Source organism: Hyposmocoma kahamanoa, unplaced genomic scaffold (genome assembly GCF_003589595.1).
Source record: "Hyposmocoma kahamanoa isolate Upper Pololo Valley unplaced genomic scaffold, ASM358959v1 102, whole genome shotgun sequence".
NCBI classification, from domain to species: domain Eukaryota; kingdom Metazoa; phylum Arthropoda; class Insecta; order Lepidoptera; family Cosmopterigidae; genus Hyposmocoma; species Hyposmocoma kahamanoa.
Window position 1 is genome coordinate 766,613 of NW_020653337.1, and position 16,077 is coordinate 782,689.

The 16,077-nt window shown below is 36.3% G+C and overlaps 1 protein-coding gene across 1 annotated transcript in view; it reads left to right on the top strand.

Annotated features, from left to right (window-relative positions):
• Positions 1-16,077, top strand: part of LOC113236526 — a 121,866-nt gene that overhangs the window by 94,203 nt on the left and 11,586 nt on the right. Inside the window, exon 3 of the mRNA XM_026472645.1 lies at positions 4,888-5,032. Coding sequence (XP_026328430.1) covers positions 4,888-5,032 — 145 coding nt within the window. The remainder of the gene's footprint in view (positions 1-4,887; positions 5,033-16,077) is intronic.

Consider the following 16,077-nt stretch of genomic DNA (forward strand, 5'->3'; position numbering starts at 1 on the left):
TGTTACATAACGAATGGCACTAAAATACGAGTGAGGGTTTCAAACATTGTCGTATTTTAATTGTTGAGTTGAGTGTTTTAATGCTTAATTATATACAGTTACATACACTGCTTTATCTACACACATATTATAAGCTCTCTGTGACGTGTTCAGGAACCGCGACTGGCGAAATGGCGGCTAATAAAAACTTTTCTCACGCATGTCACACTACAGCAGTTTTTATTTTTAATTCATAGACAAACGAGAATCGGCTCTAACTATCATATCGTTCGATATCAAGTAATGTGTGAAATTGTCAAAATTGTTTGCTATTGACATTTCATTTCGAATAAAACTTCATCTCGACTGATATTAGAATTGAGGTCCAATCAAATTGTTTTGTTTTTCAGAGATATTCGAAATTTGAATGTAATAATAACATCGAATTCGACGTTATTATGAAGCGATAATAACATTTTCACAGATATGAAATTTGTTCTAAAAAACAGTTTACCTTTATGCTGGTCGTAATTTGCGGTTTTTGAACACATTATAGAGAGTTTATGATATGTGTGTAGATAAAAAATTATATACATATGTATACTGTATAATACGACGTCAAACTAGGGAATTCCTTGTAATATGAGTAACAGAGTAACGAATTTGACTCAAGGGGTATTACCCAGAAGATCGACTACCTGTGTTGTAAGTTCGTGTCCTAAATTAGTCCTACCGGGAATGAGGCCTTTTTATCTATATAGCGTCCGGGATCGTCAAACAATTTATGTACTAACTCATTTATCAACTTTCGTGAGGTGGGTGTAATTTGCGATTGTCTATGTGTGTGTCCATGGCGTGTGTCCATGGCACCCGCGACACAGGATTTCCCTAGTGCGGGAATATGAGTGTGTTGCGTTATCATTATTATTAGGATATAAATGTCTTAACTATCTTAAAATAAATGTCTTAAAATATCTTATAAATAGGCAACAATACGACTAAAAAGCACCTTTGGTGTAATAAGGTCATTTCCGTAAAATTATAACTTTTTAGGAGAGAGATTTAAGACTGAGAACGAAATTAGTTGATATCTTTTTATGCCTAAAGAGGAGAGTTATAAAATTTTCCAAATAATAAAGTGATAAAAGCACTTGTGACGTATTTTTTTATGACAACAGGTAAGTTTGGTGGTAAGCGTCACGCCTGCCCATAGCAGTTGCAATACCAAAGCCCCTGCACCCACCACCTTGAGACATAAGTTGAAAAGTCCAATTTGCCTGTAATCTTTCCAGCACACTTACCCTTCAAAACGGAAACGCGCTTCTCTGAATTAACTCTTACATAAGGAGGTCTAGTGCTACAAAAACTATATAACTTTTTTCCCAATTTGTAATGTTCTTCTTGTCATAATTTCTTGTATTTTTCAAAAATATCTTATCAAACTAATGTAGTTCTTTTCTTCGATTATTCTTAGTATTCATAGTCTTCATCTATTTTGCATCATCTAATTGCTTTATAACAAAGTTTTGTATTTCAATTCAGGCTGTAATCTGCAGCTTGAGGAATTTTTAATATCGGCCGTCATCTTTATTAAGCCATAAGATGCAGTCTACAGCAGCGCGTCTGAATGCTTCCTTGGGGGCGAGACAGCCCTGACAGGGTTGATAGGGTGAATGATTGGAAATTAGTGGGTGTTTGGAAACTTGAAATTCAACTCTACGTTAATCACTGCAAAAAGTACTCCAGATAACAAACTATTCATTGCTTCAGTTAACTGCTCTGTAATATAAGACGGTTTTCAAGTAACTTGAAGTTAATATTCAATAAAAATGTCTACTAAAATGCAATTTTGCATGCTTGAAGCGCTATCACCGTAAGGCTACCGTCTCTAAATGCAAGACGCCTCTGTTGAGACGAGAGGCTTTGCCTACCACGCTAGGGCTGGCACTTCTAGGCCTTGATTCACTATGGCGATACATTTTCAACGACATCCATTTGCGTTATCATTATGTTGCAATTACTCAAAAGCAGTGACACAATGCGAACTTCCTGTATTATTTTAGCTATCAGGAAAATTTTGTTGAATTCCGAATCGATTTTATATGCCTAGAATTATAAAGTTTGACCTATTGGATATTGGAGTCAACTGCCCGAACAAATCTACTAAACTGCCACTAATCAAGACTGAGTTAAAACGTAGGAACTGGCCAATGATGGATACGAGTCGTGACCGGTGTTGGCCCGGGGCAGCCCTGATGTATGGCTGGAGATCCCCTGAAATCCGGGGCGGTCACGTCGTCGCGATCGCTCTCGCTGAAATATGACGCCTTAATGCGTCGCCCCTCGATGAAGGATATATTGCCGGCGCCTGACGGCTCAACCAGTTCTGAGCCCCAACTACCACCCCACTTACTTTCAAGACTTGACAAGCCTCGACTTTTACTTGTATACTATATAAGGTGCTATATACTAAATTAGGTACGGCCAAAGGGATCCATACAAGTACAAATCAAAAAGTCTATTGGCGGCCTTCAAATTTTACTTTCCAAATGAAATTAATACCTTGTCAATGGCGACAAGTGACTAACAATACGTAATGAATTACAAAGATAACATTAAAGAGGTTTTAATTACTAAGCGGTATCGTGTGTATGTTTAATAGTTATTTGTTAGCTAAATTTCTCGAAAAACATAAAGTTATTGCGATTCATTGCGTTATTATTTGATAATTACAAAACATTTATCACTGTTTGTATCGTACTGATGTATTATGGCGCGACATTGCTAGCGGTAGCATCTATTGTTGTTTATCCAATTTATTTTATTATTATCAATGCATAATTATCAAAATAATTTCCGTGCCAATTATCACTTCGAACCCAGCTCCAAAGTGATTACGGTAATAATAATATAAATGAGGCAAGTAACTGGTTCTAAACTTTTAGAATCAAACAATTTGGGAAGGGATTATTTATTGGATACGGTAGCAAATTGGATACGCAAAAGTATCTGTAGTATATATTTCGTCTTAGCAAAAAACAACTTATCACACGTATAAAAGAATCAAACGCGCTAAAATTATGTCAAATTTGTGTTCTATAATCCGCACAAAAGCAAACCTAGTTGGGTATAACACTTAACTAGCCTACTAGCCGCGAAGAGCTCATATTACACGGTACCTTCGGTTTGTTTAAGGAATTTATTCTCTAACTTAATAGGTGTTGAACGTAAAATGTCGCATTACAGCATTTGCTTTGCGCACTTTCTTCATCGGCTTACCTCCATCATCTGCCACTATTACGTATAATGCATAAAATATCAACTACAAGTAGCGCGTTTTAGAACTTTGAGAAACCGGCTTTCGAAATCCTTGTAAATCTCCACGACAAAAACTCTGCCTAAAATCGTTTGCTGATACGACAAGAAACCCATTATCATAGTATCGCAAGAGACAGTGGTGCGTCAGTTTTTCCGCGCGGGCGGGTCGCGCCTGCCGAACGCAATCGTGTGTGTCGTCTAAGATGCATCTGCGGAAGGATCAGCTACCATCAATCATCGCTCCATAAGCTGATGTTGATATTTGGATATCTTTAACCGGCTTTGGGAAAATATGCTTGTAATTTTTTTATGATATCAAGTGGCGGGACGAACAAGTCGTGCGCCTGGTAAGCGACACGCCTACCTACGACAGTGTCACTCAGAGGTTTAATCGCAAAGATCTGAAATCTCTGCGCCCTCTTCCTAAGACATTAAGTTCCATGTGCCTGTATTTTCACCAGCACATTTATCGGAACGCACTATTGCTGACTTTACTTATTTTACATACATCACATTGCTTATTTTATTTACATTATTGTAAATAATTGCGATGACACAGTATTTCCCTTCCCTGGACGAACTGTTTCACAAGGAGCTCTGTGGTACTAAACATTGTCAATTATGTTTACATTTACATTGTTTGAATCGATTTTAAATGCCAGGTCAATAATTTGCAAATTATTGTACACTAAAGTGTTTGAATGTTTCGGTGCAGGTAAATTACATTTATTAAGCTAATTATCACCATAATCATCATTAACCCCTTGTATATTAACCCTTATTTCCTCTAACAATAGGTTTTAGATCAAACTAATGGTTTTCAATATCCAGTTCTCAGGTTTTACACATAGGAAATAAAACTGTTTTTTCGGAGCTAAATCATTAAACATTTTATTAAACAAACCAATGTTTCGAGCTTTTTACATTATAGTCAGCCGTGACCAAAGGACTTGTAAAGAGCTCTAAACTATGATTTGTGTGAATAATAAATATTATACGCCATTTAGATCTCAAAAATAACAATTTACAATTTAATTTATTTACAAATTACCTGTTATCATTTATATAATTACTGCTACACTATTATACCTGTTTTCAGCTTTGACGATATGAAATGTTTCAGTCATTCCTCTTTTCAACCGCCTTCAAGTTTTATGACCCGAATGACAAGACATTACACTTCGTCAGTCTATCTGCACTGTCATAGGTACTAGTATCGAACTGATGCGCCTTCCGCCGATCCAGCAATCAATCACCACACCCCCTCTCGTGCTTAGCCTTTATAGCCCTTAAGTTAATCTGATGGCTTTTTGTCTTAGTTTTATCACCTGGAGTATTCCGTACACGTGTTGTGGTTCGAATGAACTTAGTAAAGGTTTTAGTGTATTGAATTGTTATTGGATGAAGATTTATATGTTTTATTGTTAGAATTATTCAAATGTTGCTTACCTTACGATCCTTCCATTGTAACAGAAAAATAAATGTTTTATATAGTGGTTTAGCTACGCAAACAGTAACTACTTACATCGAACATAAAAGTCCGTAAATAACAATATTAAGGTTTGTTTCTAAGATAGTATTATATTTCAGGCCGACCTGTCTTGCCGTAACACCAAGCAGCAGGTGGGGGCTCTCTTCACTCGCAGCAACTTTGTGACGCTCAAGTACGTCACCGACAACTGGGGCACTGACGCCAACGGGTTCAAGCTCGTCATCACTGCTGTGAAAGACCCTAGTAAGTATTTATTTTACTTATTGATTATATGATACTAGAATCACACTTCTAATTTTGTTAAGAGCTGACTAAGAGATATAAGTGTTTTAACTTCAACTTCTTTTTTAACTTAAAATTTTACTTACAAACTTATTACTCTACTGCCAAAATAACTCTAGTATTACGATGCAGTTATTCTTGGACATTTAGTTCTAAGTTCTTTAGTGATTCATCAGAGTTTAAACAGAAACTTCAACTGAAGTATGTTTTGCCACTCAAGTTGAAACAGCAGAGGCAATCAAACTATACCTCTAAGAATGACCTGCACAACAAACTTCTCGAATACACACTCCAAGTGTTAACTCAAGTGGAATTCACTTGGAACTGTCTGTCTGCGAGAGACATTCGTACCGAATAAACAATCCTCAAGTTTAAACCTTAAACTCTCTGGAATGTAATTAGCACCAGAGACGATATCATCGCAAACGACGACAATGTTAACGCTACTGTAGGAGAAATTTTTGGCATTGACATACGATACTCTGGGGAAGAGAAGGCGTAAAGCCAAATTTCAGTTTGCAAGACGGGTGAAAAACAAAAATTTTAGGAACGTTTTTCTTTGTATCTTTTGTATTTTTGAAACTATATTTCCATAAAAAAACAAACTACCTTTGCGGACAATAAAACTTGAAGTAGACTGATCGAAAGAGTATGAAAAAAAATGGTCAAATATATATAAATTACTGTTACGCCTTTACCCACTGAGATAGGTATGAAATGGTCGACATCGGCAACGACTCCAGTATATCCACGTTTGTATCTACCACACGATTTTTGTTTCTGCTTTTGTTATTATTTGTACAATACTATTGAGTAGTAGATATTTATAGAATAGGTGCGTGTATTCTTATTATAGTAAAACTTTGTGTAAGTAATATTTTGTACGCATTTCGCAAATAATACGACAAATAGATTAAATTTTTGCAAAGAATTGAAACACTCAAGCAAACCTTTATAGTCTTATGATGCCAAGTTTATAAATGATTGATAAGTTATTAAAATAAAAGTTGACTCAAGTTAAAGGTAGACTGCATCTACCCAACGCGCCATCTAAACCTTTTTTTGAAATGCGATAGATCCGAAAAATAATTTAATTTTATACATATATATATATACACGCACACACACACATACACACTAATATATAATAACTGGATAACGTTTGTAATTTTTTATCATTTTCATGCTCTACAGATAACTTTGTAGTTTGTGCTAAAACATTCGAGTGTCGGAATGTCATTCAGGTGTCTCGACATTTGGTATTTCCGGAAGCTACCCTCAAATTGATTTAATCTGTCTGGAACAGTTTTGGTTTATTGATCTGTACCATGTTATAACGTTCAAGTATTTCAACCCTTTACCGGGATTTTGTCTATGTAGTCCCGAATTTATGGTCAGGCTTTTGCGATGTCAAGAATATCTATCTATCCTACAATAGCTGTTAAAGGTGTTAGAAATACATGCTTCTCAATTGAGAGAATTCCTGTGGCCCTATGATAATACAAAGTTTAGTAGCATTACCAAGATTCTCACGAAGCGTTACGCTTCTACATTTATATGGCAAACGGCTTTGGAGTAGAAATCCCCGTCTGCAGACCAATAACCAGAACACTCTTACTTATGCCTTTTCAAGGGGAGAGAGAATAGGCATTATTTAGATGTGCGTGGTCCATCGTCGACCTCATCGTCACTTTCCATCAGGTGAGATCAAATACGCACTTATTTTATTAAAAAAAACCGAGGTACCTACCTAGACGTCGAAGAAGGTATACAACTCGTTTATTTATTTATTTTATTTATTACATATTGCTTACCGTCAAGTAAAACTTAAAGCTAAATGAATAAACAATATTAAGTAATTACCAAAATGAATAAAATATGAATATATGAATAAAATTATAAATACAATACCATAATACTCGTGGAATACATACATGTTCAGTCTTCAAACGTTGACGATGATGTAGGATGTCCTTAACGCAAATCAGTTGTCGACCGTGAGACATGGGAACTGAGTTCGGATTGAAGGTAACTTTGCAAAGGCACGACAAGAGTACTTCATATCCTCGGCACCGAGAATCATCTCTAGTTTGTAATACGTGAGGCGCACTATAAGTTTCCGGAATGAATAAGACAAAAATACTATAAATGGTCAGAATGAATTTATTGTTTCTCAAAATATTCTCCGTTAGCGTTAATGCACTTTTTCATACGATTGAACCAATTTTGGAAACATTTATGCCACTACTCCGTGACAATCTCTGAAACACATTTTTCATACTCTTCGACAGCCAATTCAGGTGATGAAAATCGTTCACCGCGTAACTGGTTCTTAATTTTTGGAAATAAATAAAAGTCACAAGGTGCCAGGTCGGGACTGTACGTGGGATGGCTCATAAGGTCAACGTTGTTCAACTTCGAAAATTCATTTGTCAGTTTGGCCGTGTGAGAATTGGCATTATCGTGGTGCAAGATGATACGGCGTTTACGGTTATTTTTGTCAATGTCAATAATTTCCGGCAAACAAATGGTCGTGTACCAATCACTATTAACGGTACAAAGATTCTCCAAAGCAACAGAAGCCACGTGTCCAGTTTTATTAAAAATAGAAACAATCATCCGCTTAGAGACACTTTGCACGCGCGTCACTTTGCTTGGTTTCGGCTTATCTCGAAAAACCCATACGCTCGGCGCTCGGTTGCTGCTTTGTTTTGGGATCATAAGTATAAATCCATGTTTCGTCACCTGTTACTATGTCCCACACCAAATGTAAAACAAGTGACAGTCAGATGAAACAAACTATATTCTACAGCCAAACAGGTCCATTTTCAAATGTTTTAATTAATTTTTAAATATTGTTTATGCACGTGGCCAGTTCCGGAAACTTACAGTGCGCCCTATGTACCAAACAACCCATTTAAAGGTTTACAGTCTTGACCGTGACACCTGTATATTCGTTGGTTTCTCTAAAAGTTACTAACGATTTGCTCCGTACTGGGAATATTTTGTATGAATGAGCAGACATTCACTTTCTAAAGTAATTATTATGCCTAAATTCGGTCCTGACTCGACTGATTTTAATTAAAGCTAGGCAGCAGAGTTATTGGTTCGGGTAACTATCCATTTTTGAAATTTGCATCGCTTCTTAATTAAATTCTGGAAATCTTCGGGATTTCTTCAATGCGCGCCTACTTTATGAGTTAAGCGGTGTTTTAACTTCTTTTGCAATCTTGAATGCCAGTTTTATGACGTCAAACTTACTTTGTCCTACAGTTTGAATAAGGTCATTATTACCTTATCACATTATTATTATTCTCAAATGAACCAATTCTAAATTATGACGACCTATCATAACATCTCGTTCAAGACGCTCAATTCGGTGATTATTTTCTTCAACTCTTCTCATTAGCCAGCATTTGTCTCCTACAGTGTTGCTTTGTTTTATGTTGTTTTATTTTCCATTAAAATTAGTATATAGTCATCAAAAATCGTTTAAGAATTGTTCATGTTTACAATTGAAATCAAAAATATCTTTAATGAGCGAAAGGTGTAAGCCGCTTGTTGTACGAATCATCACGAATCATCGCCGAATCCACTGAAAATCAGCGTCGTACCACACTTTCAGTGAGACGGCAATAGCTGAGTGGATGAGGGATTCAGTGGCTGCACAACACACATCCTGTCTCCCTTATCTTTCTTTCTTCTATTTTTTATGTTTTTGTTTTGTTTGTAAATTGTATGTGTGAATAAGTAATTTCTATTTCTATTTCTATTTCTACCAGTCTTGTCTTTTACTTGTTATGTACTTGTTTTTGTATTATTGTATTGTATTGAAAGGAAATATTACTTGAAATTGTCACATTGATTGAACACTACTACTTATTCATAAGGCGGAAAATAGCAAGGAACTCTAGAGGTTGCTCTTTGTAAGGAGTCATTTGTACACATTAATCATTCATGATATTTATGAGTCTTATTAAATTCATAAAGACGTCTGTCAATAACAGCCAGTTTATTTAATATTCATCATATTCATATTATGCCTGTCACTACTCTACATGAAAAAATGACTACTTTGCTTAACATATATATAGAAGACGTAGTGTAAGAATGTTAATTTCTGTAAATTTCCCACTTAGAGGTACTCCGGAGCTCAGATTGCAAATGGTTCTAGCAACACGATTTTGCAGAACAAAGATTCCATTAATACCCCAAATTACGTGTGTAGCTCCGTTAGAAAAATTTCAACAAGTCATGGTAAAAAGCAATATACATCGTTAAATAGACGGTTATATTAAACGCTGTAGAGGCCGACCCTCTTTAATTTGCCAGTGGGTATTTATTCAACAAACACTCCGTTTGCACATTCCTTCCTTTAGTACTCCTGTATATTCACTCTGAATTCTCAGCACTTAATGCTTTTGAGTTAGGTTCGATTTTGGTGCGAAAAATGTTGTCTTCCTTATGGTTTGTGGAAGAAAATTTCCCAAAGTATTTTTGGTGATTAAACATAATGATGATTGAATTGATTTTTTTACATGTAGCTTATGTGGAGCGTGAGGTGATCTTAACGGATTTTAATTCTAGGTTTTTTTGCAGCTTTGTAAATTTATTTCCACCTTTCCACATTAGCACTGTTATTCCTGGTAGGACCAATTTTGGTATATAATATAATTAGTTCTGGTTTAGGTGTTTTGGGTAGTGCTTTGGAGTTAAATTCATTGTTCAGGTACTCGTAGTACAGGAGGATCCCAAATTTAAAACTAGGCAATTCGTGTTGTTATCTGACATTCGACTCGGGTATGTTTTTTGTCACGTGATTTCTGGCTAATCGAAAATATGTCACAAGCCTGTCCATAACAGTTGCAGTTTCTGTTGTCAGAGGTTATCACATTGTAATCCTTCATATGAAGCCCAGGAAAAAGATATCTCGAAGTAGCAAAACCGAAGGAACTAAATGATGCTGGTAAATAAAATATCTCAATGTTCCCACGCACTTTTCCTCTGATTTACCGGAAAACATCCACGATCGTTTTTCTGGCGGCTCAAAAACGTAATCTGACATATTTATTGCATTGAACACACTGTATTATTCATATCAGCGGTTTTCCTGTTTTCAATAGCTTTTTACTTTCCATAGGATAAAAACACAAAACAAAGCCGTTTTGTTAAAAAACACATTGCACGTCACTCCTGGCGGTATATGGGACAAAAATACACTTCCTTTTGAACATGAAAATGAATCATTATGAAGTCATCATCATGTTTATCGACTGTATATTCCACTGCCGAACAGAAGTCTCTTCTAATAAGAGGGTTTTAGGCCTAGTGGGTTGGGGACTATACATGTATAAAAAGGTGGCAGTAGGTACTTCCTGTACTTCTCTCGCCGTCATCGGGAGGTATTACTATTAAACATTCATTATCGTATGTAATATACAGTAAAATAACAATACGATAAAATTATGTAAAAAAAAGCAAAAGAAATTATGACAGTAACAAAATACAATCAATCAACAATTCTACGCTGTGTAAAGAAACACGACGAAATCCATAGTTGACGCCTTTTACCGACACACGAACCTGTTGCGAACCATATCAAACTCATTCACTCATACTAACGCTATAACAACTTACCTCATATCGTGTCGGCACGTAACCCTCATATTATGATGTTTGACTTTATGGGAAACCAGCAGGCGAAGCTTGCGTGAAATCGAAGACGCGTGGTGGCTAAGGAACTTAAATAGAATAAGAGACTTGATGTGGTAAGTTAATAATTTGTTTTGTAGGTCAATGTGCACATGTGTTGGATTGCCGAACTTTGTTAGAGTGTGATATGATTGATCTTTGACATTATTTGAGAGATACCTTTAAGTTTAGGGATGCATTTGAAAATGAGTTATAGGCATAGATATAGAAAAAAAAGGGAGATATGTAATGACGCTATGTAAGACCGGGTACCGATGTCGCCATTTTTTAGCGTGTGTGCAATTCAAACTTTACGCTCTATTATCTACTACCATAACTTAAAGATTTTGATTGGATAGGGCTTAAAATGTGAGAACGACGTAAAACAATTTTAAAATTTAACAAAATTACACTTACAGTCACTTGAATAAGAGTTATATTACAATATTTCAGTATTTTTTTCATCCTGGTTCAGCCATTCACCATCAGGTGGCGTTTTAGTAAAAATGCTACTAGTTTATAATAGCTAACTATTACACGTTAGATGGCGCTGAAACGAATTTTTCGTTACACTAAGAACTCACGGAGCGGTGTTCACCCGCGTCTGCCGCGGGATCGCGGCATCTGTAGAATGTAACAGTTAAGCATGTAAAATTAGTAGCACATTTCACGGCGCGGTTTACGCCGGTAGTGGTGACGGTTACCCGCGGTTGCCGCGGCGGGGTACTAGTAGAACCGCGTACGACTCGATGTGTAGTACGAGTGTGCAGGCAGACACTTTGGCGGTTGGTTCAGGCGCAATGTGGTGCAGGCGCACGCAGGGTAAGTTCTCTATTAACCGCGCGACTTGCAATTAACTCCCACTAACTTCGCGGTCCGTTCCGCAATCGCAACGGTTTCGTGCCCGCAACCGCGGCAGCTATGTGCCCGCTTTAACTTCACAACAGGGTCGTAAGTATTGAAATAAAACCGCTGTCTAGCAGCACCGGCGGGCGCGGATTGTTGCTCCGTGAATTGTTAAGCTTATTAACCTTAAACTGACGCTACTCCACGAGGGGTGTGGTTCTACCTAATCGATAGTTGGAAACCATGTGGCTGTTTTTAATATTAAAAAATATTCCATTTTTCATACTATATCTGCACTGGTACTGGTGTATTATTAAATTAATATATTAATATAAATTATTATTATTTTCTTAATGGCGGCCGCTAGGCTTGGACCAGTGTCAGTTTTATAAGAATAATAGAAAAAATATGGCGATCGTCGCCAGTGTCAATTTTCCATTATACGTTACCACGGGTTGCTGAAGCTGTCACTGTCAAGAGTAAACTCGAACCATCAATGAATTTAATAAATTAAATTATGTTGCTTTTTTATGAAGGATTTATGTAATTTTCTATAATTGTTTCTAATTTATTTTGCATGCACAAGTAAAATAAAGCTGATTTCAGTTTATTTGTATATTATTTATTATATTATTTTTTAAATGTTATGGAAATTGAAACAAAGTCAGAAATATATAATAAGAAAACTAATCTTTCGATTTTCCTGCAGCTTCAATCCAACCTTCTTTCATTTTAAACTCATTGGAAAAACTTAAAAATTAAAAATACTCTACGTTTAATCTGCGAGTATAATGGAATTTAAATATCTTAAATATCTAAAACACAAATTTTTCTTCGAGCAACAGCAACATTCACATTGACATGAAATTGAATCGGTCCGGAATATGAGTTGTGTTAAAGTTACTCGAAATAAAATGTTTAGTAATAATAATAAAATAAAATAAATCAATTTAACGTGAATGCTTTTCGCTTTGATATTTTAGGGACTTTAATTACAAAAATTATAGTAAGAAATTCAAACATTTCAGTAAAAATTTATTGTCGATAAACATCAGTCTTCGTAAATGAACATCACTATATTTGAGTCTAGAAATTTCTATGGAGACAAAAAGAAAACATTGAATAATAATTGAAATTGTAACTAAAAATGCAAATAGCCGGTGGAATGTTATCTCACTGGTTATAAAATTTTTGTTTTCACTCCAATTTTTACAAGGTGTATCGCTACAACTTGGCATTTTCACGTTTTACGAGAGATCTTGTATGTACAACGATCGCCATGTCACTGTGGTGATGTTTGTAGGCGTGTCACCTCGATATGGTCATTTCGATCATATCGAGGCGACGCGAACCACGCCCCCGTACCATATCTCCCCTTTTTTTTCTATATCTATGGTTATAGGTATAGGTAAGTTTACGTACATCATCTTGCCCCTTGTATGCACACACTGAAGGCTGTTTTGACTATTACGGATAAAGCGCCATTTCTTTATCTACTCTTCGTAAAAAAAAAATCTAGTTACAAAGATATAGCTCTCTTGGAGTTGGTAGAGAGGAAAGCGAATAGGTTAATTGGTAATAACTTTCTTATAAAGGCAAAGTCTCCGACATAGTATAAAAGTGGCCTGATTCTCGGTTTTCTATCGGATACATTTTGGAAACTGCGCGCAGGAACTTTGTAATTTACTCCGTCCGTCTACTAGAAACTCCGGAACACTCCATCTTTATGTCATTGACTTACCACCCAAGCGCTTTGTTTCTTCCTTCCTGATGCGTACAATAATGGACTATACACTGGTGCGGCTTCTGTGTTTCTCGGAAGTTACAATTTAGGGCTATTCAAGGCCAGAGAGAAGAGCAATTTACTAGATGTGCTGTGGTGCAGGTGAAGGTACGCGAAGTCACCTGCGCACGCACGTCAATCATGGGTAGTGTAGATAAGGTTGAAACGATCGAGTCGTTGGTTGATATGGATTAGATTTCATAATAATTGCTTTGCAGGCTTAGCGAGAGTCCGAAGACAAAAGTTATCTCTTCTTCGAAATGTCAATTTTCTCTCGAAGACAAAAGTTATTTCTTCTTGGAACTGTCGTCGAAGAAAAGATAACTTTTGTCTTCGGGCTCATGCTAAGTCTGCAGGACGTGCTTGATCGTCAGAAGATGATTTGTCATTGGCATTTACAGCTCCACGAGACAAACACGTAACAATCGTCGCTTAGCATCAGGCATTTTATATAAATATATATATAGATCGTATACCGTTTATACTTATATTATACAACGCTCACAAGCGCAAAATTTAGGTAAACCATTCGATGTTCCGGCGATGATTTTAAAATTGTTATTGCTCTCGTAATGAACTCTGTAACGTTTGCGCAAACGCGCCCTCAACGGGCCTCTGCCACCCTCCCATCACATTTCTTTTTACTTCTTTGCTCGCCTCTTCGTAAGGGCAATTCTCATTGACAACAATTGATGCAGTTAATTTAAAAATGTTTAATCTCGCTATTTTGTCTTACTTTCGTTTGGCAAAGGGAATGTTACACTCGAACCTATGATTGCTGAGTATAGGGTATGATAGGCAGACTATATCTTTAAGATATATCGTGAGAATTGCAAAAGAGGTTCTAAAGTAGATTTTGACCTTAATGAAAATGTTTCTATTAATAGAGAACAAGGTTTGAATAGAATGTCACCACACTTAGAAATGAAAAATAATTTCAAACGGTCAATACACTAAATGGCAGCAGGATGCCAACCGGTCAGAGTGGAGAGTACTGGTCAACACCAAAGTCTATGACTTTGAGAATGATCGGCGCTCGGAACTTGATTTTAAGCGTAACGAACTGAGAGACAGATCTGCGGTAATCAATTATAATTTTGAAAATAGTGTGCGTGAAGATTTTCACACATAAGATTGGTTACGTGCGCCGCATGCGGAAGTGGTCACCTTAGCCTAAATCTGCTGGGAGCATACACACTAATTGGAATCAAAGACAAATTTTTTTTATCTCCACATTCACCCATAAAATCGAGTGCCCTCAATTACTAAGTAAATTTAACATACGTGTCCCAGTAAGATACCCTCGGAATAAAGTAACTCCTCTATCTCCACCGCTTCGAAAAACAGTGTTCGGTTCAAATTCTCCCATCTCCAGACTGTGCAAATTGGTAAATGAATATAGTGACCGACTAGATATTCACAACATGTCTTCCCTCCCTCTTATGATATGGGGTCCTTCAAACGAGGCGTGAAGAGGCATATTGTAGGCAGGCAGGGTGGAGGTGGCTAGTGCAGTGAGGGTTTCATCGCTGCACTAGGTTCCTTCACGTTTGGATACCACTTTCCACTTAACATCAGGTGGAGTGGAGTCATTTGCCTGTCATGTATATAAAAAAAAAAAAAAACAATGACTCACCTAACAAGATTCGCTCTATAATAATAACTCCCAATTAATTACAATTAAATATACATTTTTATCCCCGTAGGTACTTTTTTACTTAACAAATATTTCCTACAATTATGATGTTCTTGTCGTAATCAAATGTTTCATTGCGTCTTTACTTGTATTTTTTTTTATTTACTGTTGTTATTAACTTGATGTAGTTTCAAGTTGTCAATTGCATTGTCCATCATGTAAAAATTGCAAGTGGTACCAACCTGTAATTGTTTGATGCATTTAGTTTGTAATTTTTTTTTGCTAGCATAAGTTCCTATAATTGTAACAATGTACTCAAGCGTTGGTAAATCTTAAATAAATAAATAAATAAATAAAATTCATTACGATTATTGTCTTTACATACGTTCGTTTTAAGTTGACGTTTGCGAATTCGTACACGCTGTTCTTTGAGTACGTAACAATGGTTAGGTACATTTCGTCTTCTTTATAGCTTCAGACTTGAACCGTTTTTAAAAGAGCAGCTCCTTTATTTGAGATATCATCTTGACTGAGGCAATGAACCTTTTTGTCTGGATTCATAAAAGTATTTTGCTGAGTCGTTACTTTTTAGTAGCAATACTTTGAAAGGTACATGTGTCAATAAAAATGTTTCAAGAAAAAGTATTAAATACATCTGTAATGAGCAAACAGACTACACGGCTCAGAAACCATCAAACAAATGATGTAAGGATGTTGAAAAAGGGACGGCGAAAGAATCCCAAACCATTACAAAAGAGTCATTCTGCAAATAACATGCAAAAACATATAAAGAGACCAATTAAATAGTCCGCATGTTTGTGAACGTTCTCGAGGCGGATGTCTTTGTTGCACACACCTTTTGTACTGCCAATTACATTTTCTGCTCGACGGTGTGGAAAAATACGAAGACTCCGTCGGATTTGCAAACTTTCAGCAGGCCTCGGAGGAATCCGCGAGGAGAGGGGTCGTATAATCATATTTCAAAGTTTGAGAGTAGGAAATAAAATATTTTTGTTGTCTGTTAGATGGCTGGAAGCGAAATAGACTTCA